This window comes from Nipponia nippon, unplaced genomic scaffold, assembly GCF_047370975.1.
Source record: "Nipponia nippon isolate SJK-2023a ecotype South Korea unplaced genomic scaffold, ASM4737097v1 scaffold_3, whole genome shotgun sequence".
Lineage (NCBI taxonomy): Eukaryota > Metazoa > Chordata > Aves > Pelecaniformes > Threskiornithidae > Nipponia > Nipponia nippon.
The window spans coordinates 14,484,483-14,508,631 of NW_028262347.1; the positions used below are offsets into that span (position 1 = coordinate 14,484,483).

General features: G+C 40.6%; 1 protein-coding gene across 1 annotated transcript in view; it reads right to left on the reverse strand.

The window, feature by feature from the left end:
* RELN (reelin) overlaps positions 1-24,149 on the reverse strand; it is a 298,352-nt gene that overhangs the window by 17,489 nt on the left and 256,714 nt on the right. The window contains exons 42-57 of the mRNA XM_087765536.1: positions 23,630-23,850; positions 22,483-22,630; positions 18,901-19,159; positions 17,386-17,635; positions 14,944-15,112; positions 11,518-11,658; positions 9,981-10,158; positions 8,507-8,700; positions 7,137-7,393; positions 6,208-6,362; positions 5,217-5,431; positions 4,366-4,543; positions 2,845-3,020; positions 1,423-1,529; positions 767-1,009; positions 76-251 (exon numbers count right to left, since the gene is read on the reverse strand). Of these exons, the coding sequence (XP_087621662.1) occupies positions 76-251; positions 767-1,009; positions 1,423-1,529; positions 2,845-3,020; positions 4,366-4,543; positions 5,217-5,431; positions 6,208-6,362; positions 7,137-7,393; positions 8,507-8,700; positions 9,981-10,158; positions 11,518-11,658; positions 14,944-15,112; positions 17,386-17,635; positions 18,901-19,159; positions 22,483-22,630; positions 23,630-23,850 (3,067 nt within the window). The remainder of the gene's footprint in view (positions 1-75; positions 252-766; positions 1,010-1,422; positions 1,530-2,844; positions 3,021-4,365; positions 4,544-5,216; positions 5,432-6,207; positions 6,363-7,136; positions 7,394-8,506; positions 8,701-9,980; positions 10,159-11,517; positions 11,659-14,943; positions 15,113-17,385; positions 17,636-18,900; positions 19,160-22,482; positions 22,631-23,629; positions 23,851-24,149) is intronic.

Consider the following 24,149-nt stretch of genomic DNA (forward strand, 5'->3'; position numbering starts at 1 on the left):
AAGAAGAGTTTCTGGCGACACATTAGATGATTTTTCATTGCATACTTTACTTTGGAGAGAGAGAACATTTCTTACTTTAAACTGCATCATGTATCCTGGCTGTATAATGAGCTCCCTGGAGGACAGGATGTTGTGTGTTTTGTCCTTTTTCTTATTTGGCCAGTAGAGATGGAACGATGGATTTCCACAGAACCCTGCAGTCCTGACTGCATTAGGGTAAAAACTCCAGTTTTCTTCATGAGAGGTGCCTTCTATTAAGATGAGTTAGATACTATTACTGTATTGTCTTGGTAAACATCAAGGCTTAGTAATGAATCCACAGAATCACTAGATACAGTACTTTAGTGATATAAACACTACATTTATGCTCTCTGTCACGACACACAATAAGTAAGCTACTAACAGACATAATAAAAACATCAGCTCCAGAGAGGTAATTAAAATGTTTAAATAACAGTATTTTTAAAAAATATGATTAAATAAAACCTTCCTACACGGGAATTTAAATGAAATGAGCTGAACTGAAATAAAAATTCTTGTCTTTCTGATAGGTATATACATATACATACACACATACATACATATCTGAATACACGTGTATATATACACACCCCTATTAGTAGCATGGAAGAATAGTATATAAACAGCATTAGTCCACAAAATGAAAAATTTGCTGAGTTAAAAAAAAGTGTGCTTGCAAGCTCACAGGGCTTATCTTAGATGAGATCATGCCAGACAACAGATTAGCTGTCACAGCCTGTCTTACCGTCGTCAAACGTATCTACCAGCTGGCTGGGGTTGATCTCTGCTCCTCCAATCAGGATGTTATCCAGTGCCCACTGCGCCCGGTCGGGGCCTGAAACCACGATCCCATTGCTGATGGTAAAAGGCTGCCACCAGCGCAAGCGAGTTGTATTGGTCAGAGCGTGTTCAGGGAGGAGGATGTAGTCATGCCTGACTGAGATGTATTTTTGGTAATCCATCTCATGAAGCAAAGTCCAGGATATCCCTAGAATGAAAAGATGCAGGTTTAGTAATAAAAACAAGTGTATGGCAGAATTGTCTAAAAGGTTAAAGGAAGATAATAGGAAATAAAAAACAATAGCTATGGTCTTCTGATAGACAAATCTTAACTTATAAGGGTAGTTGGCAACTGTTACACACTGCAAGAGTAATCTTGTAATCATATAAAGAAATCAAATTGGCTGGAAGCCGCTGATTACTGAAATCAGGCAGGAGAATTAAGGAAAACTCCTGAGCAACAGATGGAAATTTTAAATGGGGAAAAAACTTTACAAGGACAAAAATAACTTTACAATTAAAAATTCTTATTATTTTGGATCTCTCTGACAACTCAGATATTCATGGTGCTTGAATACAGAACAAGGCTGTAGCTTAGCTGAAACTACAAGATGTACTTGCCTCCATCAATGGAATAGTCTAGCAGCACTCCCTCCTTTCTGCAAGTTGGTCTGTGGCATGTTGTCATGTTGTTTTCACTCCCAATTCTCCCCCAGTACTGTAGAAATCTAAGAGTAAATAAATATATGAGTTTACATCTGTTAAAGATCTGCACAAATTGAGATGTTTGCTTTCTGTTAGGACATGTGCTGAAAATGTTCAAAATGCCAGCATTTTTAAGCAAGTAACATCAATGTACAAGTAGAACAAAGGTTTCCAAAAACATTGCCTAGTAACTCCCATGGGAACCTCATGAAATTCAGCAAAGTCCTGCCCCTGGTGGGGGGACGGACTAACCCCTTGCAATTGTCCCAGCTGGCGACTGACTGGCTGGGAGCTGTTTTGCTAACAGTTCCCTGAGGTCCTGGTGGAAAGGAGGCTAAACATGAGTTAACAAGGTGACCTTGCAGCCATGAAGGACATAAAAGAAGTTGATAAAGTGAGGCAAGGTGAATGGAGGCCACTGAAATGGTTGGGGCTGGAGCACGTGCCCTGTGAGGAGCGGCTGAGGGACCACGGCTAGTTCAGCCTGGAGAAGATGGCTGGGACTGGGAGACAGTGGTCGTACATCAAAACAAGGAAGGTTCCGACTGGATATAACGGGGTGTGGGGGGGAAATCACTGTGACGGTAACTCAACAGTGGAACAAGCTGTCCAGAGAGACTGTGGGATCTCTGTCTTTGGATGTTTTCAAGACCCAATGGGTCAAAGCCCAGAGCAACCTGGTCTGAATTCAGTGTTGACTTGGCTTTGAGCATGAGGTTGGACTAGAGAGTCCCTGAGGCCCCTTCCTTCCTGAAAGGTTGTGTGATTCAGTGAATCCTTGCTGAATTACAGAAGTGAGAGTGTGTGGCTTTATTAAACCCATACAGCCAAGGGAAATGATACTGAAGTTGTCTTCTGCATCATGTCCTTAGCTTGTCTAAACTGACATAATTCCATTGCTCTCCAGTTAAGTCATCCCGTTCTACAGCATGTGAGTGGGGTGGGTCTTATACGGGCACCCAAGAGAAGACAACCAGCAGAGGTTATGTTCTGAACTCAGTGGGAGACACAGGTGGTGCCTCCAGGGTGGAGACAGTGGTGCCCAGGAGACTGCGGTATTTCGCCTCTTTGCAGGACAGGCGTTGCTGACGTCAGGACGTTCCTGGGGAAGGGGACCTGCATGGCAGACCCCTTCCACTGTGCTAGGATGAGCCTTGCTCTCTGCAACCTATCTGAAAGCATGAGTGCCTTGAGAATCGTAATCAAGTTCGTGTCTACCTGAGATAATGCTATCCCTGTGATGGCCTAGGAATTCCCTGAGCTACAAGTTATGTCACCTGCTGCTCCGCCAGTGTTTAACAGAGTTCCCCATTAAAACGACATGGAAACATGACCTACTTTGCCCCCCGCAGGTCCAGATCTTGAGTGACAGCCTGCCTCACAGTCGCACCTCCAAAATACAGAGTTGTGTCTTCTGCGAGAATCCCACACTCAGTACAGGTATTTCCACCTTCTAAGGACATCCATAAATCTGGTTTAATTTCTTCGTTGTCAAAGCGCTCTTTCAGGAAAGTCTGTAAGTAAGGTGTTTAACATAAAGCACAGGTAATTATGATCTTAATTAAGCCTTTCTGATGACCACAGCTAGAACTGACCTAAACATGTTTGAAGCACTCATGAACACTGTAAAAATTTTTTTTCAGAGTGACTGTACATAATCACTTTTGGCTGAACATTTAGCCACTTGAACTGAATTGGCTAAATGTGAAAATATGTTAGGGGTAGATTTTAATGTACTTCGGAGGTAATCTAGCATGCTAAAATTTGCATGTGCAAATGAATGGGTCTAATTCATAACTGTGGTTATTTAAGACTGTGTTAACACCACTCCAGTACATATCTAGTATGTATGGGAGAAATTGCTATTCTATATTTTTCCCCAGCAAAACCAGTACTGCAGTGAAATTTTAGGGTTATTATAGTGAATATGCATTTATGCAACTGCCTGCACAAATATTTGCAGTGAAAACCATCTAGAATATATCTCTGATTTCCACTTACCTCTAGGTGTGCAGTAAAAGCAATGCCATGAGTGAAATCCTGGCCTTAAGGAGATAGTAGTAAAACTCCCCTAAAATTCCTAGGATTTTATCCCAAATGTCCTTAATGTGAAGAATACATTACTAATTAAAAATTGCAAACACATAATGATATTTGTTCATGCAGTTATTATCTTGGATGAAAACCAGAAGATTATAATTCAAATGACATGATAACTGAAAAGTTAAATAGTTATATTCTCTTTAGACAGAATGCTGCTTAACCTGTTGTTTCTGTGGAGCACATACCTATTCTGTTCTTATCTGATGTAGAAAAAATGAGATGGTAAACACCGCATTTTAAACTAATTTGGGGTTCCTTACATATTCTTTTCTAAATATGTTAAGTTTTTAAAATATTTTAACTTTTAAATTAGCAATATCTAACTAGATTTCACTCACTTGTTATAGGGTAACGCTATTAACAGCTAGGTGAATTAATGTTTTGTAATTTTATGTCATTTTCTTGTATTCCCTACTTCAGTAAGCTCTTTCATTATAAAGACAATCTTTCTACAGGTCTTGATCAAATATAATCATATGTGCAAGGGTGATTCAGATCATGATGATCTAAGGATGAACAGTGAACTTTATCACAGCTTTATCGGGCAGTGTTATTTGCAAAGGAACAAACCCATTCTTGGATACTGCAGTAATAGTTTTGTTAAAAAATGATAAAAGGGCTGAAAATGGATTTGAGTATCTTCAGGCTGACAGGAATCAAAGCTAAATTTCCAGTAGGATCGATCTCCTTCTCTGTCTCCCTTTCTCAGCCAAGCACATGGCAAAATTCACACTTCAAAACACGCAGTAAAATTACCTTCAGTGTTTGGGTCAGATAGCAGTTTGGTCCCGAATACCCAGGATCACAGATGCATTGCTCATTCAGGCAGTCTCCATGACCTCTACAGTTTTCCAGACAACCAGGACCCAGATAGAAATTATCAATGGCCCACTGCATATCTGAGTATTTCTGGTAGAACCGAAACCTCACGGGACTAGATATAAAGGAATGAAGAAAAACAGACATATGTATAAAACAACTTTGCTCAACTGAAAAAAGGTGGGTGAAACATAATACACTTATGACTGTACTATCCTTGAAGCTTCAACTAGTAATATCTGGCAGTATTTGTTGAAATTGATTTTACACATATCCATATCTTCTTCTTCACACATGTACTACCTATGATATATGGACAGACTACAGACACTGCTGAAGCAGGAAAAAGCTATTCTGGCTTCTTGCAAGAGAATTTCAATTTTGGTTATACTTCCTGAGCAGATGACTCAAAGAATATAAGAGATTTTAATCTTGCAGAAAAAGACAAATGGTTTGCATATGTGCGGACTACTGCAGACAGTAAGGGTAACTTTCCCACTCAGTAACCTCATAAATTTACTCTCTAATTGACCACAGCTGTCTGAACAGAGCCAGAACATGTTATACAGGAGCAGACTGCAGAGAAGCAAGGATAACTTTGCTGGTTGTTCAGACCAAGAGTCATGGCCAATCTTGATTGATAGGAAATAAAATTATGCAGCACACGCAATGAACGTGAACGCTGCTGCACTTCCCTTGAAAGACAATGAATAGGCAGATGTATCCCCCGTTGTGTTTTTCAGAAGGTACTGAATCCAAGACAAAATGAGTAGCGAATTCATACTTACTTGCCCACAAGGTTTTCAGGTAGTGAGTAAGTTACTCTTTTCCATCCTTTTGTGGGAAAGAAGACAGATGGCTGCGAAACACTACCAGAACATTTTGGATCAGCTGGTAAACACTGAGGTACTAAGTAACTCCAGCTAACGCCAAAGTCAGTGGAATACTGCACGTGGACCTGATTTTGTGCAAGTTTTTCTGAGGTTTTACATCCAACAGAAACCTAATAAAGAAGAGAGCATAAGTAAATTAGAATTAATTGTGGTGGTGGTTAGAATTTTGCTTGAAATGGTGGCAGTAACAGTGCTTGTATGGTACCAGTCACCTGCAGATCTTATCAATATTACCAACATTGAGAACAGGCACCATATTTATTTTTCTTCTAGTTAGCTCACCTTTCTGGATTTCCAGGTTTTGACATGTGCGCCTGATACCCCAGTGCCCCATAACTAATAACGTTAATCTCCCCTTCTGTACAACCTAAGATTTGACTATTTCAGAGGAGGCAACCCAGCTTGGTTATGTTAGGCAGAACGTCTTTATGGGAGAGTTGTACAAAGGGCTCTTACAACTTCCATATATTGCTGGTTATTTCTTTAATTTAGGTAAAGGGGTGTATGAAGGGCAGTTTGGGTGCAGGTTTGATGTGAATGCATGACAACATAGGAGTGGTGTGGACTACTTTGGAGCTGTTTTTCCCTCACCAAGCAGCTGTAACAAAATAGGCACCTTGTACACGTGTAATATCCTTGTTACATGATTTCCATACAACTGCTGTGCTGGAAGAGAAAAGTGCGTCACCTCTGAGAACAGCCTGTGGTATTAAAGCTGACCAACACGAGGTAGGTGAGAAAAATGAGGATGGCCTAATAATAACGCTTTTCCCCGCGGGGAATGGCTCATGCGTAGGCCTATACATCATCCTACCTCCTGAAAAATCTCTTTAGATCTGGAGAAAACTGTGGTTTTGAATAATTACATTGCAGACAGAGATCTTACCTTGAACTGCATAATCCAGCCTTCTGTAGGAGTCAGGTCGTGGGTGACTGCGTAGACCTCTCTGCCATCATGGCTCCCGCAGATCATGACGCCATCAGGAGAATCACAAAACCTCTCAATTGAGCAATCATCATGGAATAACCAGTGTTCATTCACTTGAAAATAAATGGCGATGCCAGTAATATATAATGACAACATAAATTAAAGAAAACAGGGAGTAGTGTTAACCACTAAAGGTGATCCGTGGCTTTATTTTTCAGCCTATGTGAGAATTATTTAGCATTGTTCCTGAGAATGTCAGTACCTCATCTTTCCCATGTACATCTTTATTACATTTATCATGTTTATTGCTCAAAGCACCTCTTACTACTCTCTTACATAAGCATTATAGCATTATTTTTTAATGTTCAAGAAGTAAGGATCTGAGACTTACTCAAAACATAAAACTTCTGTTGCACTGAACATTACAGGAGAACTTTTTAATGGATGTTGCTTACATGTCTGCACTAATGGTACCCCAGCACTGTTAGCTGTTAAGCTGTAAACATCCAGAAATACATCCTCTACAAAATTTAGTTGTAAAATGTAACGTAACTTCCCTAAAGAATGTTGAAAAAAGTGAGGAAACAGGAAACAGATACTCAGATTAAGAAATCTGCTTAGAATAACCTGGCTCTTTTTAATTCTTTTTTCTTTCTTTGAAGAGAAATTAATCTTCTAAGTAAATTCATGCAGTAAAAAGAGAAAAGTTACATTCCATCTTTTCATTTTGCATTTTGTGAACTAAAAACAAAAGACAAGACCCCTATAGCAATGGGATTGCCTGTAATATCCGTTACAGTGAGGCAAAGATTCAGAGGCTCAGCAAGATTTGGAAATTGCTGCACTGACTTCTTGGTCTTTAATTCAGATCCACGTGTAACTTTTACCTGTAGTTTTGTCTTCCATGAACATGTCGAAGGCGATCCTCCCGGTGGGCCCTGCGTCAGCAGGGGAGCGCTCATGCTGTGGCAGGGGAGCGCTGCTGAAGGTGTCAAGCATCACCGTCCTCTGGTCAGCTGAGCCGGAGATCAACACATTGTCGATAGCCCAGTCGTTCTGGTCCAGGCCATCGTGTTTAGGTTGCCACCAGCGGAAGCGCGTCCCAATGGTTTTGGCATCGTAGGGAAGGAGTATGTTCACAAAGCTGAAATAGAAAGTGGAAATTAGTTGTAGGAAAGCCACAGGAGGAGGACACTTATCAATGCTCTGTGCCGGGTGCTTTGACCAGGTCCACTCCCATTGTTTCCTAGAGTATGTGGAAGTTGGGAAAGAAGAAAAAGACTGGGCGATCTAGCCTACGTTCCCCTACGGGAGACTGCTGAAATGAAAACTTTCTTGATCACTCCCAACGTCATCCCTGGGACAGGAGCTCAGAGTGAGGTGGGAAGGGCCATCAGCCAGACTGTGGCATGGTTTGAGCCACCTCACGTGCTCCAGCTGTGCTTATGGGACCAAATGCAATGGTCTAGACTAGTAGGGTGTGACCATAAGGTCGTAATTAAGGGAAGCGTTAAGAAGGAGAATGTTGAAGTAAAATGAAGATTGCTATTTTCAACCTGGAGCCATTCAGCAGATAGCAATGCTGCAGTACAATTTTCTTGGGTTTTTGTTTTTCATTACAACAGTAGATGATAGTACACTTAAATCTTTTGTCCAATTAAAAGTGCTAGTGATTTCTTAGTGTGTTCAAATGAAATAACAAATAATGGGTCCCTCCCAGCCCCATTTTCTATGAGTCTTTTAAATTAGTCAGTGAGGAAAAGGTCCACCCATATCTATGCATGATTTGAATCTTACAAATATCTTAAAATAGGGCTTGAGCGTATCCATCCTTCTGATAGATACCTACAGAAATTCAGTTCTTCCTCTACACACCATTTTCTAACTACTTCAAGCAATGACTTTCCGCTCTCATCAGTAAGAAACGAGATTGCAAATGAAAGTATCTTAAAGAACAGGATGAACATCATTACAGTAGCTATTAATTTATCTTCCTGCAACCACTTCTAAATCTACCAGACTGCTACAGACTCCTTACTACCCTTGTATTTCTGGCCTAGCAGCTGCACAAATGCTGATGCTCAGGCACATGCGCTAAAGCCATTCATAAATGCTTGCAGGACTGGACAGGCTGAACTCTTAAAGATCTGACATCCGAACCACAGCAGTAATATGTCCCACGGGTTCTTATGAAACATTCGAGACCACTTTACTTTAGTACAGGAAATTATACAGGCAGAAGAAGGTATCTACAAACCCCGGCTTGCTGAACTGATCATAGAAAATTTCCATTAAGAGGCTCCAGGTGATTCCACCATTCACAGAATACTCTAGCAGCACTCCTTGGTTGCGGTTATTGGGAGTTATCAGACATCCATACATGAAATAAAACTGGATGAACTCTGCACTGGTGAGGTTCAAGTCCACTGTAACTAACATACGGCTGCAGCCCTTAAAAGCAATGAAAAAATATGTTGGCTGGTGTTGGCTGGCAAAACTTATGAACATAAAGTGTTAGACTATGCAGTCACTATTAATATAACTTCATGTTTTAAAACCTTCAAAATTGTACAAAATTATACTAATTATAACAAAGGTAAAGCTACAACAGAACAATAAACGTTCTTCCCTGAGGACATAATTTCAGTTATGGTCTTTCTTAAAAATTCCTGTTGTGTATTCATACACGTTGCTACTTGTACCTACAGCTTTACAACATTCAGTATCAACAATTGTATTCACCTTTCTTCTGAATACAAGAGTTACAAAAATCCATGCCTCCAGGGTAAAACACAAGGTTTTGCAGGCAGAATTAATGAATCGCTGATTATGTGCTCAATTTATGCAAACCAGCAAATGGCACCACAATTTTAATATGTGTGTTTTCCCATAATCCCTTATATATTTCACACTCCTTAGTCTGTTAGTTAAGTGGTGCCTCCTTAGTTCTACTGGAAGGAAGTGGAAATGTAACGCTTCTATTAGTTTATTTTAGAAAACACATCAGTTTGAACCTAGCTATACATTTGCATGGAAGAGATCTACAAGCATAAGTTTTACATGTTTCTAAAATACTACTTTATCATGTTTACAATCCTGCAGTTATTTGTAAGCAAACTGTAATTCAGCAGCAGTCTGGGTTATATACCTACATATGTAGCTAAACCAGGAAATTTTACTCTGAGCTTACTCTGAAAAAAACCAACAATGAAATATCTGAAGGATGAGGCTACACATGGATGTATTTCCAAGGACCAAGTGCAAGTTATACACATGCAAATACCTAGTTATTAATTTACCTCTGTGGTCTGATTAGAAGCCGCACCAAACTCCAGTCTCTGGAAGTTGTAAGTACTAAGAGGAGGCTATTATGAGCGAGTGGAATTGAATATCTACATACTTGGACTGTGCTTCAGTCTATCAGCTCCACCTCCAAAGGCCCCTCCATGGCTCCTTTCAGGAGGCACACACACTAGATCTCATTTTCCTGGCTGCAGCATAGCCAGGAACACAGTATCTGCTTTCCTGGAGTGTTTCTGGCTGGCCCTCATTGTAGGACCTCTCTGACTTTGACCTTCAGCTAGCCAAAGGATATAATTTTTTTTGTGTTATATATTTAACATGTTATGCTGATATTTTTTAACACCTTGCTATTTATTTATTTAACTTTTTAAATCAGTCCCATTTATACTGTCAAATGGAGTGAGTTGGCCCCCGTGCTGAACACACACCCCGCTGAAGTGAAGAGCCATCCCAGAGGCTACCGCCCCGCAGACCGTGCTCAGTTTGCCCCCGTTCACCGTCAGCCAGTTCTGGTTCGATGGTGAGCGATTGAAATTATCTTTCAGTTGTGTCGGAAGCGGGGTCTCTGGCTCATCGCAGTACAGCCCACCCCAGTGCTCATCGCAACTGCAGAGGAAAACAAATGCAAAATTCAGCTGGCAAAGGAGGTTTAATCAGTGCCATGTTATTCCACATTAAGGTCCCATCTTATTCCGTGTACAGGCTTTCTGCATCATTTACTAGTACACAACTGGTATATGGGGGTTTCAAACATCTGCCACTTTTTGTAGTTAATATGAAACAAAAATGACTTTAGGAAGTCTAGTATTATGTATCATTCAAGCTGCTAATAGAGAGTACACTCCAGCACAGAGTAAAATCAGTAAAATACATTGTACTTGGATAGATAAACCTAAGAGAATGTGCCAAGCCTAAGAATGTCCTGCTAATGTTAAATTTTAAGTAAGCTTCTGTAAAATTTTAGTGGATGGGTGCTTTCCTGTTGTTTATATAGTCCTCCCTTTTTTTTTCTCCTCTGAAAAACCTTCTTATAATGTGTCAAAGATTGGATAACAGCATGGAAATGTGTTCTGCTACTACGCAGATCTCACCAGGGAGATCATGCCTTGGTACTTCAGTGCTGTCAGGGTAGAGGACAACACAATAATATGTCTATTCTGCAGTGGAATATATTTCTAACAAACATAGTCAGAGTGTAATTATACAATCATTCTCTCATTTCTGTTGCCATTTGTGGCTGGAAAAAAGCAATGCATCCATCTGGAAGGTACATCTCTGTTGCCAGACAGACAAATCTGGGGAGATCTGGTTGTTGTTTTAGCTTTGCAGGGCTCTATGTGGGCTGTTATACAGACAGCTTGAGGATCAAGCCAGTCTGCCTCCACCGGCAAACCCTACCATGCAGCAGAGGCATCAGGCCGTCAAGCCAACAGCAGTCCCAAGGCAAAATCGGGCCTTGTGAAGAACTGCCTTACATCCTTCTGCTTAGTGGACACATCCCACCTCCAGCCCAGCTCCTCTGCACCCAGCGCCAGGACAAGGGCACGGGGACACGGTGTGAAACCCCTCGGGAATAAGGATGACATCTTCTGGGAAGCTCCACAACTGTATGTCCCTAGAGGGGTGTGCAAACTCAAGGGGTCCCTTCTCCCTGCCTGGTGGGAGGGCAGCCAAGATGCAGCACAAGCAGCAGCAGAGGCGATGCATTGCCACTGAGGAAAGGACCAGCAGCATCGCCCACGACGTGTGAACAGGCAGAGGTCTGGCAGAGCCAACCCCCGCACTTACTGTTCCTCTTCTTATTTCTATTCCCAACTGGTCCCGGTGCCCTGCTCAGTTTTAACAGCAAAATCCACCTTCCTTTTAAAAACTGTTATCAAAATCTTTCTGAGAAGTTCATTAAAATGACAGAGGGGGAGTGAAACGCTACAGTGCTGGGCAGGACAGGGAACAAATGGCACTTACACACAGTTGTCTTGCGTGCACTTCCCATGGCCACTGCACATGTCTATGCAGCCATCCCCAATGTAGACATTATCGATTGCCCATGTTTGCTGCTTATCAAAAGGAGCAGGCTGGTGCCAGCGGAAACGAGTTGCTTGAGACCTTTGAGAGAGAAAGGAAAACAGAAAGGTAATATCTCTAGCTAAGCTAATCTTTATTTTGACTGAAAAGAAATGTCAATCTTGAGGATAGACTGCTCCTGGAAGATTTGTCTGATATCAGCACAACCCAGGGCTGATTCCTGGGCAATGACAAAGTCCCTGAAAAGCCAAGAGCAGGGTGCCCACGTTTTGAGAGCAGGACAAAGCACGGGTGCTTGGTAGCATGCTGAGAGTGTGGGAGGTGGGAAAAGGATTGCTGGTGAGAGCAAAGCAAGTGGGGTGTGGCTGGTGCAGTGGAGAACAGGGTAGGAAGAAGGTGATATGCCCAAAGGGAAGCTCAGACCAGTCATAACCATGTCCCAGTGCAAATCCAAACTTGAGGGATAGCTGGGAGCTGGATCAAGCCAGAATCACCCAAATCCTCCAAGTTTCACCCTAGGCCTGGGTTTTATCGCTTCAGTCCAAGTCAACAAGCTAAGGCAACTTTTTCTCTATGAGTTCTCCCAACTACACTTAGGTAAGAGCAGCTCAAGGGAGTGGGTTGGCTCCTAGGCAAGATGCTGCCATTTATAGATCTACAGGGGACAGGTGAGAGCGCCCGTGCAGGGCTTGTGGTGTGACCCTGGTTTTGCAGTTTCCTCCCTCCCCTCCATCCAGGGCTTAGCTGGAAATTTTAAGAAATGATCTATGGTGTGATCCTGCCTCCTTTCAGTAAATCATTTTCATTTTGTTGATTAAAGGGGGCTTAGCTCCCTATTCAAACACCTTGCTTTGATGTAGCTATATGTGAATTAAGTGTCTCAGCTCCCAATATAGATGATGAAAACCTAGCCGAAACAGTCAGGGGACACCAAATAGCTATTCAGTTCATGCAGCAGTAGACACCTATATTTGAGTAGCTGTGAGTAAATGCATTTCTCTAACTTATCAAAAATACCATTTTAAATTCAAGGTAGTCCATGTTTTGCTGTACAGCACTAGATGGCAGCCTTGAACTTTGTATAGTCTGTTTTCTTTTGAAATTCAAAGAGAAATCACAATTATTGTAAACACCAAAACAAATAAACAGCAAAATCCTCAGAATGTATTCAGTGTAAAAATAGGCCTTTTATCGTAAGGTCAATGGTATCCCATGAGTTATTTCTTTACAAACATGTCACATGAGGTGAATGAATAACGAGTTTATCCAAAGAGAAATCTACTGCTGTGCTGCCTAGCTGCTCACCAAATAACATTTTTAAAAGAAATGCATAAATTGTGAGGAAGTCCTTCAGGAATAAAGACAAGCACCTATATCTTACACTGCCTGCTTTAGGTTTGGCACTTCACTAACAAATGATGGAGCTGATGCTCCTGGGAGAGGCTTTGTATTTGCATTTGCATTTTAAAATCAGCTCTGAGTCTAAGTTAAAACTAAGTCTCCACTGCCTTCTACAGGCCAGAGGTTAGATAGCACTCTGGGGTACATGGGCCCTAAAAGGCTATGTAAGTATGGGTGCTGTACACCAGGCCAAGCTATTGACTACGTAGGCTGTGTGTCCCTAAAACATATAGGCACAAACAATTGGAGACACACACCTGCTATTACACAGCTTGAAATAATAAAGCAGCATAAAAATTATATCACATCTAGACTAAAGGGCCTATTAGCTGCCCTATTCCTTATTCTAAAGCTTAACGTCTCCCTTGCTTGTGAGCTAAGGTTGTAATAACCTCTCTCATGCAATCCCTATCTTAATATCTTTGGGAAATGGTATTACTTGAGCCAACAAACATAGTTACTGGATTGGACAGAAGAGCAATCTTTGCCTCAGTAGGGCATCAGACTTCTTCTTTTGACATATACTGCTCAAAAAGCTTTTCAGTCTTAAAATCAGTTATTTATAAACCTGAATTTATCTCAGGTGGTAGGTTCCTTCAGGTCCAAATTCAATTGGTTTGGAACATCAACCCCAGTCCTGATTTATCCTATTCAGCCCCAGAAAGCCCCTCCTGAAAACAAATTTACAGACTTTATACAAGAACTGTTGGGGTAATGGATTTTACAGACAATATGTGATGAAGCAGTACAAAAGAGGAAGCAGAGGAGATCAATGCTGGGAACAAGTCCTAAAAAAATACTATTACTTGATGTGAAGCACTGCACTGAAGATAGGGAAGAGTCTAGGTGCCCCAAATGATTAGTAATAGCACACGGACTTTTCCACTACTAGTTTCAAAATGTGTGGCAACTGTATAGGCACTCTCAGTACAACTGCTAAAAAATAAAGGTCTCCGTTTCCAAACTCATATGTGCATTAGCTGGCATCTTTCCTAGCAACCTTCTCAAACAGGCATAGGCTCTGCCTACGCTGTGGTACTTCTGTGCCTGCAGTTAGCTCAGTCTATGCCTACGTGAGGAGACTGGGCTCAGTGATAGCAGCAAAGCTGTAGAATCAAGTTGTGCTGAGAGCCTGACGTCCACGCCACTTGTGTTTGCAGGGCTTTGCTTTGGGCTAGCTCTGCGCCGGCTTTACCAGGTATGACTGTGCAGGGGATGGTCACAGCTATCACTGCAAGACAGCACATCAAGAAGGACTCAGACTGGAAGACTGAACTACCCAGTTGTCCCTGGACAGATTTTTTTGACAAACAAAAGAAAAATCCAGCAGTTTTCAAGGGACTGCAGGGAACCCCATGGCAGCACTTCCAATAGCACTGTCAGTCCCAAACAGCTCCTTTCACTGCAGCCTCCCAACAATTCCCACAATTTTTCTTCCCTCAAAGACAAAAGAATGTAGGAAAAGGAAGAGGAGGTGAAAATGGGGCATGTGTAAAAGCAATGACGAGAGCATCAAAGCTGAGAGAGACACAAAGGATACAAGGAATGCACAGAAAAACAAGAAGCCTGAAAAGTGGTACATTTAAAACACCAGCTCATAGCCAACAACAGCAAGCACAGGGTGCAGTGGGGATTCAGCCAGTCCAATTAGCCACCAAAACAACCAGAATTTAGTCAGGCTGACGATAACATGAGATTCTTTAAAAAGTTCCTCCTGTCCCTCCCCAGGACAAGACGGACAAGAATTTCCTATCTTGAAATAACTAAGAAAAGTAAACCCACATAGTAGCTTTGCAATTTTTATGCAAAGCAGGAGAGGGCTTCATTTACTTATACTTATTTGTTGCTGTATACATGGAGTAAACAAAAATAGCAAGGTACAATTATTTTAACACTATAACGTATCATGCCTCAATACATCATTATGCATTTAGATTTATTCTGCAGAAAACCAGAGGGAAATACCTAGTATAGGGAGGCAGAGGCAAAGTAACCCGGGTCCACTTGTTGAAAGTATCTGAAATGAGAATCCTCTGGAGATGGTACTTGTTGCATTCCACGTTAGTGGGAAGACAGTCTCTCAAAATTGGATGCCAGGTCAGCCCAAGGTCCACTGAATATTCCAGTTCAATAGCTAAGGGTGGAAAGATGATTAGTTACTTAATTTAGAGGCTTACATCCACAGGTCTACAATAAACTGGTAACGCGAGAGTATTTGTCAAAAGTCTATGCTGACAAAATAACCGCTCAAAACTTTTCAAACCCTTGTGTCAGAAGCACAAAGCACTTCGGTGGCAGCGCTGGCGGATATGTTACATGTTGCTGAGCAGGTATAGCTCAGGAGAAGGCGGCTGCAGTACACCTCCGCATCCACCAGCTAACTCAAGGGACCACAGGTGCAAAGACAAAGTCATCTGTCAAGTCGCCCGGATTAAGTGAAGCCAACTTCTGCAGCTGCAGCATGCAAGAAAGTGATGTGACAGCATCATGACCAGCAACTTTTTTTGTTTTTCAGGCTGAAGGATGAGATTCAGCTGGATGTACTCGTTGTGTAAGGCAGAGCAACACTCAAATTCAAACTTTTGGCTCTGTCACAAGGTGGTTTAGTCACTCTTCCACCCCCCTCTACACCAGCTTATTTCATTATCCAGCATAAACAATTTTAAATCGAGTTTGTTAGTCAGTGAGCTTGTTTTCATTCAAACACAGTCTAGCCACATCAAACTAATGTATTCATTTCCCAGCAAAAATCAGCAATTTTGTTGTTTTGATGTTTATGGCTTATAAACTTTTATTATGGAAAATAAAGGTTAGTCAAGCTAAATACTTCAAGTTAAAACTTTTATGCAGCCATTAAAAAGTAAATAATAATAGGCACAGAACTGTAACTTGAAGTAAATGTTCCAGCTGCCAGGCATTCTGGCTGTGTAAAACATGGAGCGTGGTTGCAGTGACGGGGCGGTAAATCTGTGTACAGACCCATTTCTTCTACCCTCATGCACAGAGGATGACCCTTAATCACCCAATCAGTCCTACTTGATGTCTAAGCACAGAAGACAGTACTATAGAAATACAAGGACAAGTGGATACAAACAAGGGTAAGTGAGTTTTTAGTGTTAAATCTCCATCACCAAAATGAAACGCTTTGCTCATCATGACTGGAAGCATGATTAGGTAGTGTCCTGCCTAATTTAATACTAAGTTAAGATAACGGTAAGTGTAGTAGACAAAGAAACAAAAAAAAGAAGGAACTGTTTCTTTGCCAGTATATAGCTAAGCTGCCAAAACACTTTTAAACTTAGCAGAGATGATCTTAGGATGCTGCAGTGTTTTTAACACCAAAAAAACCAACTGTTAAGCATGTGAGGAAAATATCTCAGTTACTTCCATTGGCTTCAAAATAGCAAAATCAGAGAAGCCACTTCTGGGACTTCACGTAAAACCTTTTTCCATTTTTATGCAGAATTCTAGAGGAATAGTCATCAACCCAGTCAATTAATACATGCTATATGCTGCAACATATTGTTTTCTCCTCCTCATTAAAAAAATCTATGCCCTGAAATCCTACAGAAAAATAATGTAATTTAAGATGTACAAGCAAGCATTCAAAAGCTAGGAAGACCTGTTTCTTCTGCGTCTTAAAATTCACATAATGAACCAATTTTAATTTCCATGTGATGTGCACTGAATGCAGAGCATGTTTTTATTTATATGTGTATATGTATGTATGTCTATGTGTGTATATATACACATACACATATAAAAGCATGCTCTGCACTGAATACACATCATATGGAAAAAAAGGAAGCTAGGTAATTAAAAATTGCACCATTATGTTTGTATGTGTATATACACATATATGTGCATATATCTATGGACACATTCATACATGCATACATACATATATATACACCTTATTTCACATGGATGATACAATTTTTTGCAGCTGATGCTGACTTAGCATGTGTCACATGTATGCTGACATAAATGATTTCTTAGTCATACAGATGCAAGTGAGATCTGAACTGAGACTTCACCAAAAACGCAAAACCACAAACTAAGAAACATATGCTGGAAACACCCAGCTGCTTATTATTAGAACCACAACATCACCCCAAGCAGTGGATACCATACACTGGTAAATGGATTTGAGTAAGACAGCTGTTAGTCTTTTCCTTAAATGAATTGAACTGCAACTTAAGTGCTTGGAGAGAATGATATACTTTAGTTTATCTTAGGCTTCAGACACCTAGAATAAAAAAGCTGATATTACAATTCCTAACAGAAACATGCAGCTTTCTTTTGTTTCTCAGTTCTCATTACGATGAATAATGGAACGAGAAAACAAGTGAACTTTCCTGTACAGGAGAGGAAGAGGAAGGACAGGATTTCCTAAGAAGTCATTACCATAACAGGAGTCCGTGACAGAGCAGGATGCTGCAAAATCTATTTGCAAGAAAGAGTCTTCGTTGACAACGATGTCAGTGGTGACAACATAGCGGGTGCTGGCTTTCTCAATGAACACTAGAGCATCCCCAGTAGAGCCACAGACTGGCATCTTTGTTCCACCAGGATGGAGCAGCCACTTTCTACTATCCAGTGTGGTGAAATCATCTTCTAACACTGTATTGCCAGAGATGTTTCCTCCAATAAGAATCTGAAACATTAGGAAAAGGAATTGTTATTGAAAAGAAAAAATGTCTAGAAGTGTTAAACATTCACGTGACATAGCATCCTGGAAGAGGAAGAGATTTACTGATCCATGCATATATATTCTGCTGGTTCAAAATGGACAAATTTAATTTGCAAAGAGTTTAGGTTATGAGGAAGGGGAATATCTTTTTCCAATAAAGGGTTCCTAAAGAGATCGGCTCAGCTATATAAATCTACAGTTCAGGGAGGTGAACTCCGTTCTGGATGAAGTAAAACTGCTCACAAAAATAAATGTTGGTAGGAGCAAAGTGCCTACACTATCATTTTTCCTACTGACTGTTCAGCTCTACCATAACCTGGTGCACTACAATCAGATTGCATCTGCTGATAGAACAGGGAAAATAGTCTCTGTTTTGCCATTGACTGTAAGATGTCAGCATTTTACTATGCAACAGCAGGCAAGGTAGAATTAATTTTCGTTTGTTATTCTGAATTCAGTTTCTGATTGTTCTGAACTAATATAACTACATTCAATGAAGATACAGGAATGAAAGAATGAGGATTTTTTTCATTTTTTAAATGGAGGATGGGAAGTAAAATTTTATAACCACATCATTAAACGTGGCTAGGAGTTCGGTTTCTGGGTTTCTCCTAAGGACCTGAACTAACTCCTTTAAAAAAACATTCACAAATATTTAAGCAAGTTGAACTCAGACAGTTCAGACTCTAACACTACTTGGAGTGCAATCACTTTAGTGGGGTTTCTTGAGATTTATACCAAGTCATACAAGGCAATATAATAATCTTTCCAGAAGCAAATTTCAAATATAAACCAAAACTTTGTTTTCAAAATTAGAAGATGGATATAGATTGATGTTTTTCTATAGTTTTTCCTATTACATTCTACCAAGCCAATTACATATTTGGATAGATTTTAAATGAAGGTTTCTGAAGTTTGAACTCAGACTCGCATGTTGCATGGTAAAGCCTCCTGCAATGTGAACCTGTGGCTCTACCCATGTATGGGACTTTCCTAGCTCCAAAATGGGCGTTCAGTACCCTGCATAGAAATGGTGCATTATATCCACAAGATCAGCGAACAGTAATTGTGCTCTATTATTTTGCTAGATTATTACAATTCTGGAATTTCCTTATACAAAGCATTTTTGCTTGACTCAGTGAAGTGACATATGCCAACAAAAGGGAAGCATTAAGACTGAAAACAGTCTAAAGTTGTATTAAAGAAAAACAACACAGAGGATTTCTTACCTGGTCGATTACCCAGGGACTGTAGAAATGCCCGTTCTCGGATGGTTGCCACCAGCGAAGCCGAGTGGAGCTGGAACGAGCCTTCAAGGGAATTTCCAGGGCGATGTATCGTCCCACGTTGCTGGAGTTACTGAAGAGGAACTCCTGGAGAAGGCTCCACGTGAGGCCCCCGTTGAGTGAATACTGCAGCAGCACAGGCTGGCTCCTGGGGTCTGGCACCCCCTTGCCGCATCCCAGTCTCATGAAGAACTGCACAAATCTAACAGGGGGAGCAATTACCGGAAAGATTTCTTTTCTGCAACATCCTAGATAAGCAACTAGAGAGACTTGGAGTTTGTCTATTGAGTAGCCCCGAGATTTCTTGCTGTAAGAGTCAGCTTTAGGAAATCTTATGATTTCCTTTTCAAAGCCTCCAGAATATAAGTAGACAGACAGGTGGGATGACAAAAATTCATTTTGCCTGTGTGATAGTTTGCCAGGCAGAAGAGGCTGAACAAAGCTGGTCATTTATGTTTGGAGCTTTTGTCTGCATAGCAGATGGTGTTGCAAATATCAGAAACATAATCCTGGGTGAAATTTTTATCCCTGTAGCCCATCAGCGGATATTTTAGTGGCAGAAAAGCAACAGTGCCCTAAGTAGATCATAATTTGCTATGAATTTGCTGAAATGCTTAAATTCAAAATAAGCATCCTGGTTTTCCATTGGCATAAACTAGAGAAAATCTGGACAGGAGAACAAAGCATGTTTTACTTTCAGGGATCATTTTATCCATTTAGTCAGCCTGGGAAATTTGTCTAAATCACACCACTTAAATGTGCCGGCTTCCCTGAAGCCAGCCCAAGCCACCCAGGGACAGCAGCGCTTTCATCCCCTATTTAATCAGCTTCTCCAAAGCAGCACAATAGACTTGTATCAAACGGCAAAATTCTTCCTGCTAGCTGATGTTCATAAAGAGCTCTACTAGGGACTTGGAGTGGAAGGAACCGCTGCTGTAATGATATTTACCTATGGGACTTACAGGGATATTACAAGTATTAATTCATGTTTGCACAGCTTTTGCGCAGCTTTAGAGTGTCGTATCTGTTCTAATTATTATTTCATTAGTGCTGCCTGGCTCACAGTTAAATGAAATGGCGCAAAAGAAGTTTTGCATCAAAAGTCTTGCTCTGGTTTGATCTGCAGGTAGATCCGCTGGGAGTGGAGGCTGCAGAGGTGCTGGGCAGACAAAGCTTCAATAAAACACCAGACCTGCAAGTCAATTAATTCTAGTCCTCGCTGCGACTCACAGTTCCTCTTGCTACTATATATATCTTCTTTCGCTATAGATTATACCCACCTCCACGTCCCAGACATAACATATTGCGTGTGCTGTAAAGGAGCACTGGGGACCCTCATGGATCAACATATCAACTGTAATAGATTGGATTCACCGCTGGCAAGTCTTTGTGCCTCCTCAGATTTACTCCGACATTCACCGCATAATTCAAAGGAAATAAGCCCAGGTGACCTTCTCTCTGTTGAATCTACTCTCTGTGGATCGCTATTCTTTTATCTGAATTTTTACAAATATAGTAATAACCCACTCAAATATAGGTAACATAACATGTAGCAGATTAAAAAGTCAAGTCATTTTAAATACCTCTCTTCTCATCCTGCAGATATTTTGCAAAGGCTCTGCCTATTTTGAAATGGAAAAACAAAGTTTCCTTGTAGATCTAGTAACGCTAAAATGTGTGGATAGTTGTCTAGTAATTCAGAATCAAAAAGATTTGATCAGATGCAAAAGTTCAAATATGCTGCCCCTACTGATATTTTATGCTGTGCAGTTTCAGCTACTGGTACCACCATGATGGTGATACACTGTCCCCTGTGTTAAATTCTTTAAAATATAGATGTGATGGGAGTGGATAGTGGATTGCAGAGTCTACTCACAATCCCCAGGTGCTGAGCGTGGCTTGCAGCACCGACACCACTGCTCGCCTGTGTACTTCAGGGGTGTCAGAAGAAAGGGGGAGGTTTTAATGTGACTAGTGAGTGTAGTACCCTTTAAAAGGTCTATTAAAAATGCTAGTTATCATCATTCCTGGCATAAATTGAAACCTCTCCCCAGATCTGTTGTACTTTGCAGGTGGCCGATAGAGTCAGCCTGGAAATTAAGAAAATCCCACTGCAATTATTTTAGGTTGCTAAAGAGCAGTCCCCAGCAACGCCTCTGCAGTCTACCTTGCTGTTCAGAAGAAAGCATACAGTTATTTGTTGATAACTGTTACTTTTCATAAGCATATACAAGAAATTAAATGTACTGCTTTGTTTTTCTTTTACAAAGACAGAAGTCACTTATCTCCATGTAACACCTGGAGGTCAATATATGCAAATCCAGCTACAGACTGTCACAGAGAAGAGATAAATGATGGTTCTTTGAACATGAGCAATAAGGAAAAGATGTCATTTAGTCTAATGGAGCAACTTACGAGATCTCTTGCATCTTTTGTTAAGCAATCTTTTAATTTCAGAACAGTCTAGGAAATCAAATTAGTGCAGAGTATTGATGTTTGTGTTTACCAAGTTCTGAAAAAAGTTTGCTGTGAGTAATCTCACAAATTCAGTACAAGAACCTCTAATATTACACCTCACTGAGGGTTAAATAATTGCTTATCTAACAAATACAATGGTTAGAAATGAGGCATCTTTATTGACCATGAGGCTCTGCAATTAAACCATTATTTAAAGAGTCAATGCTAATGAAGACAAATCAAAAAGAGATAAAGTGCCTATTAAAGTGTTTCCCACAGAACATTAGAGAGGAGCAGGGCGTTTACAAGAGACCAGTGGAGAAAAGTCTCAGAGAAAATGCAATCTCTCCAAAGTAATAAAATAAGTATATAAGCTGAGATACTGAATAAATTAGAAAACAATGCTGATTTGTTAGCATGCACGCGATTAGGATGTGGTTTAATTTATATTAGTGTAAATTTTTTTAATGTGCCTTGCTTAGTATGTCTCACTCATCAAATATCTCCTCCGCAGGCCATACAACATAATCTCTAAGTACACTAAAAATATTTGTTTTTCAGTTGCTGTGCTCAGTGTAGCTGGTGACAGCTTGGTGGGAATTTCTCAGTGAATTACTGGAAAGAAATGTGTACAATAAGAAGAAAGTAAGCTTCAGAAATGAAAGAATTATGAGACGATGAATGTAAGAGTTATACTGGCAGCAGATACTCCTATTTCAGCAATGGCTCATAACACACCAGTGTGTAAGACAAGCAGAATATGTGACGTGCAATCGATTTCTCACATTATGCATTTAAGAAATAAAAACTTGCATCAACTACTGAAGGTGTGACATCAGATCCTGGAGTTCCTATTCAAGGAAAAAAGTAACATTTCAGTGGTTAATCCCATTAAAGTTCAAGTTAAATTTAATTTAAAAGAGTAACAGTGGTTAAAATGGAATATTTGCTAGAGTAAGCACCACAGAATGTATCAGCTTGCCTTTACCATGAAGTATCACATATGTATTAGTCTTCAGTATATTATTTCTTCAGTAGAATCCTGAAAGAACTTTAAAACTGTGTTACCTGGCTTGTGACAAATCTAGGTCTCGAGTCATCAGCATACGTAAGCCTTCTTCATTAAAGAAAAGGTTGTTTCCTCCAGACATGATACCACATTTCCTTGATGGCTTTCCACCACTCACAAGCAGGAATCTATCAGACTCCAGCTGACCTGAATACACAGTAAATACATATTTATGATTCACTCTGAAGTGCTCCTACTCCAAGAGTACTTTTTCCAGAGGATGAAAGCTAAATTAAACATTACATGCAGAGTGAACAAATATTCAGTGTTTCCGATGCAATGTTTTCTAGAAAACTGTCACGAATCAAAACAAAATAAACCCATAAGTATGAAAGTTGGGATCTTAGTCCCCAGTTATTCCCAGGATTTTCCACTTTTCTTCATTTTTCTTAAGATAACAACAAAGTACCCAGGTCTATAAAGAAACTTTGAGTGCATGCAAGCAAAGGCTGGCAAAATTTAAAACGAACAGCAGCACCTCTGAAGAGATGAGTTTGTTTCACAGGTGCTGCTTTATTCAAAACGTGCTCTTCTTGCCATGCTTGCTAGCAGGGGAAACCTCAAGGTGGTTTTAGAGCTGTGTGCATGGACACTGCGTGCACCCAGGCACGCATGAGGCTTTGAGTTCCCTCCTGGTATCGCTCGCTTGGGGTCTGCCATGCCTGCCGAGCGGTGGCCCTCACCGCTGAGACACACGGTCTGCTCTGAAATGATATTTGCCGTATTAAGGCCACTAAGATTTCCCTTGTAGTGAGAAATGACACAACCTTAAATCCCTCTGTTGTTTGCCTCACTTGCATGCTTTCTGTCTGTGCTGAAGTCAAACTACTATCAAACCATCATTTTCTTCTAAAATTATTTTCTACATGCAGTTTCAGGAAATTCTATTTTGGTGAAGATTTTGTATTCCAGCATTAACAACTTCACAAAGAGTCAGACATTCCAAACCAGGCAAATGATGGCCATCAGATATTGACAAACCGTGCTTGAGAATGACATCTAAACTATTTGGTTCGTGGGAGTAGACCCACAGCATAAATTAAATTCAGAAGCTGTAGAGGTGAGGAAGAATTTGCTGTTTCATCCCTCGAGCCCTGGGTTCCACTAAGATGGACAGGCAGAATTCAGACCAAAAAAAGAGGATACCTTCAAAATCATCCTTAAGGAAGTCAGAGTTCTTGGTACTTATTTTGCAGGTTGGTCCAGAGTACCCGGGGTCGCAGATGCACTTTGTGCCATTGATACAGCTGCCGTGCCCATTGCACATCTCCTCGCACTGCGGGCCGATGTACACGTTGTCAATGGCCCAAGTCACTGGCTGGGATCCAGCAGGGTAAAATCCTTGGTACCATCTGAACCTTGCCAACCTGAAAAAGGTGTAAAGTGTACTTACTTTAAATAATAGTTCCATCTTTTTTGTATTTCATATATATATACCATACTATGCATATATATAGTATTGTTTTTGTTGGAATCGGCTTGATAAATAGCTTAATTCTAGAAACTAGCTGCTATATCTAATTCCTTCAGTACCTCATGCATCTTTATCCTGACATTCAACCCAAGTACTGACAGAAATAAAAATAACATTATTCATTAGCTGCAATACCAAAACTGAATGAAGGACTTGAAAATGGGAATTGAAATCTAACCACTCTTCTCCCCA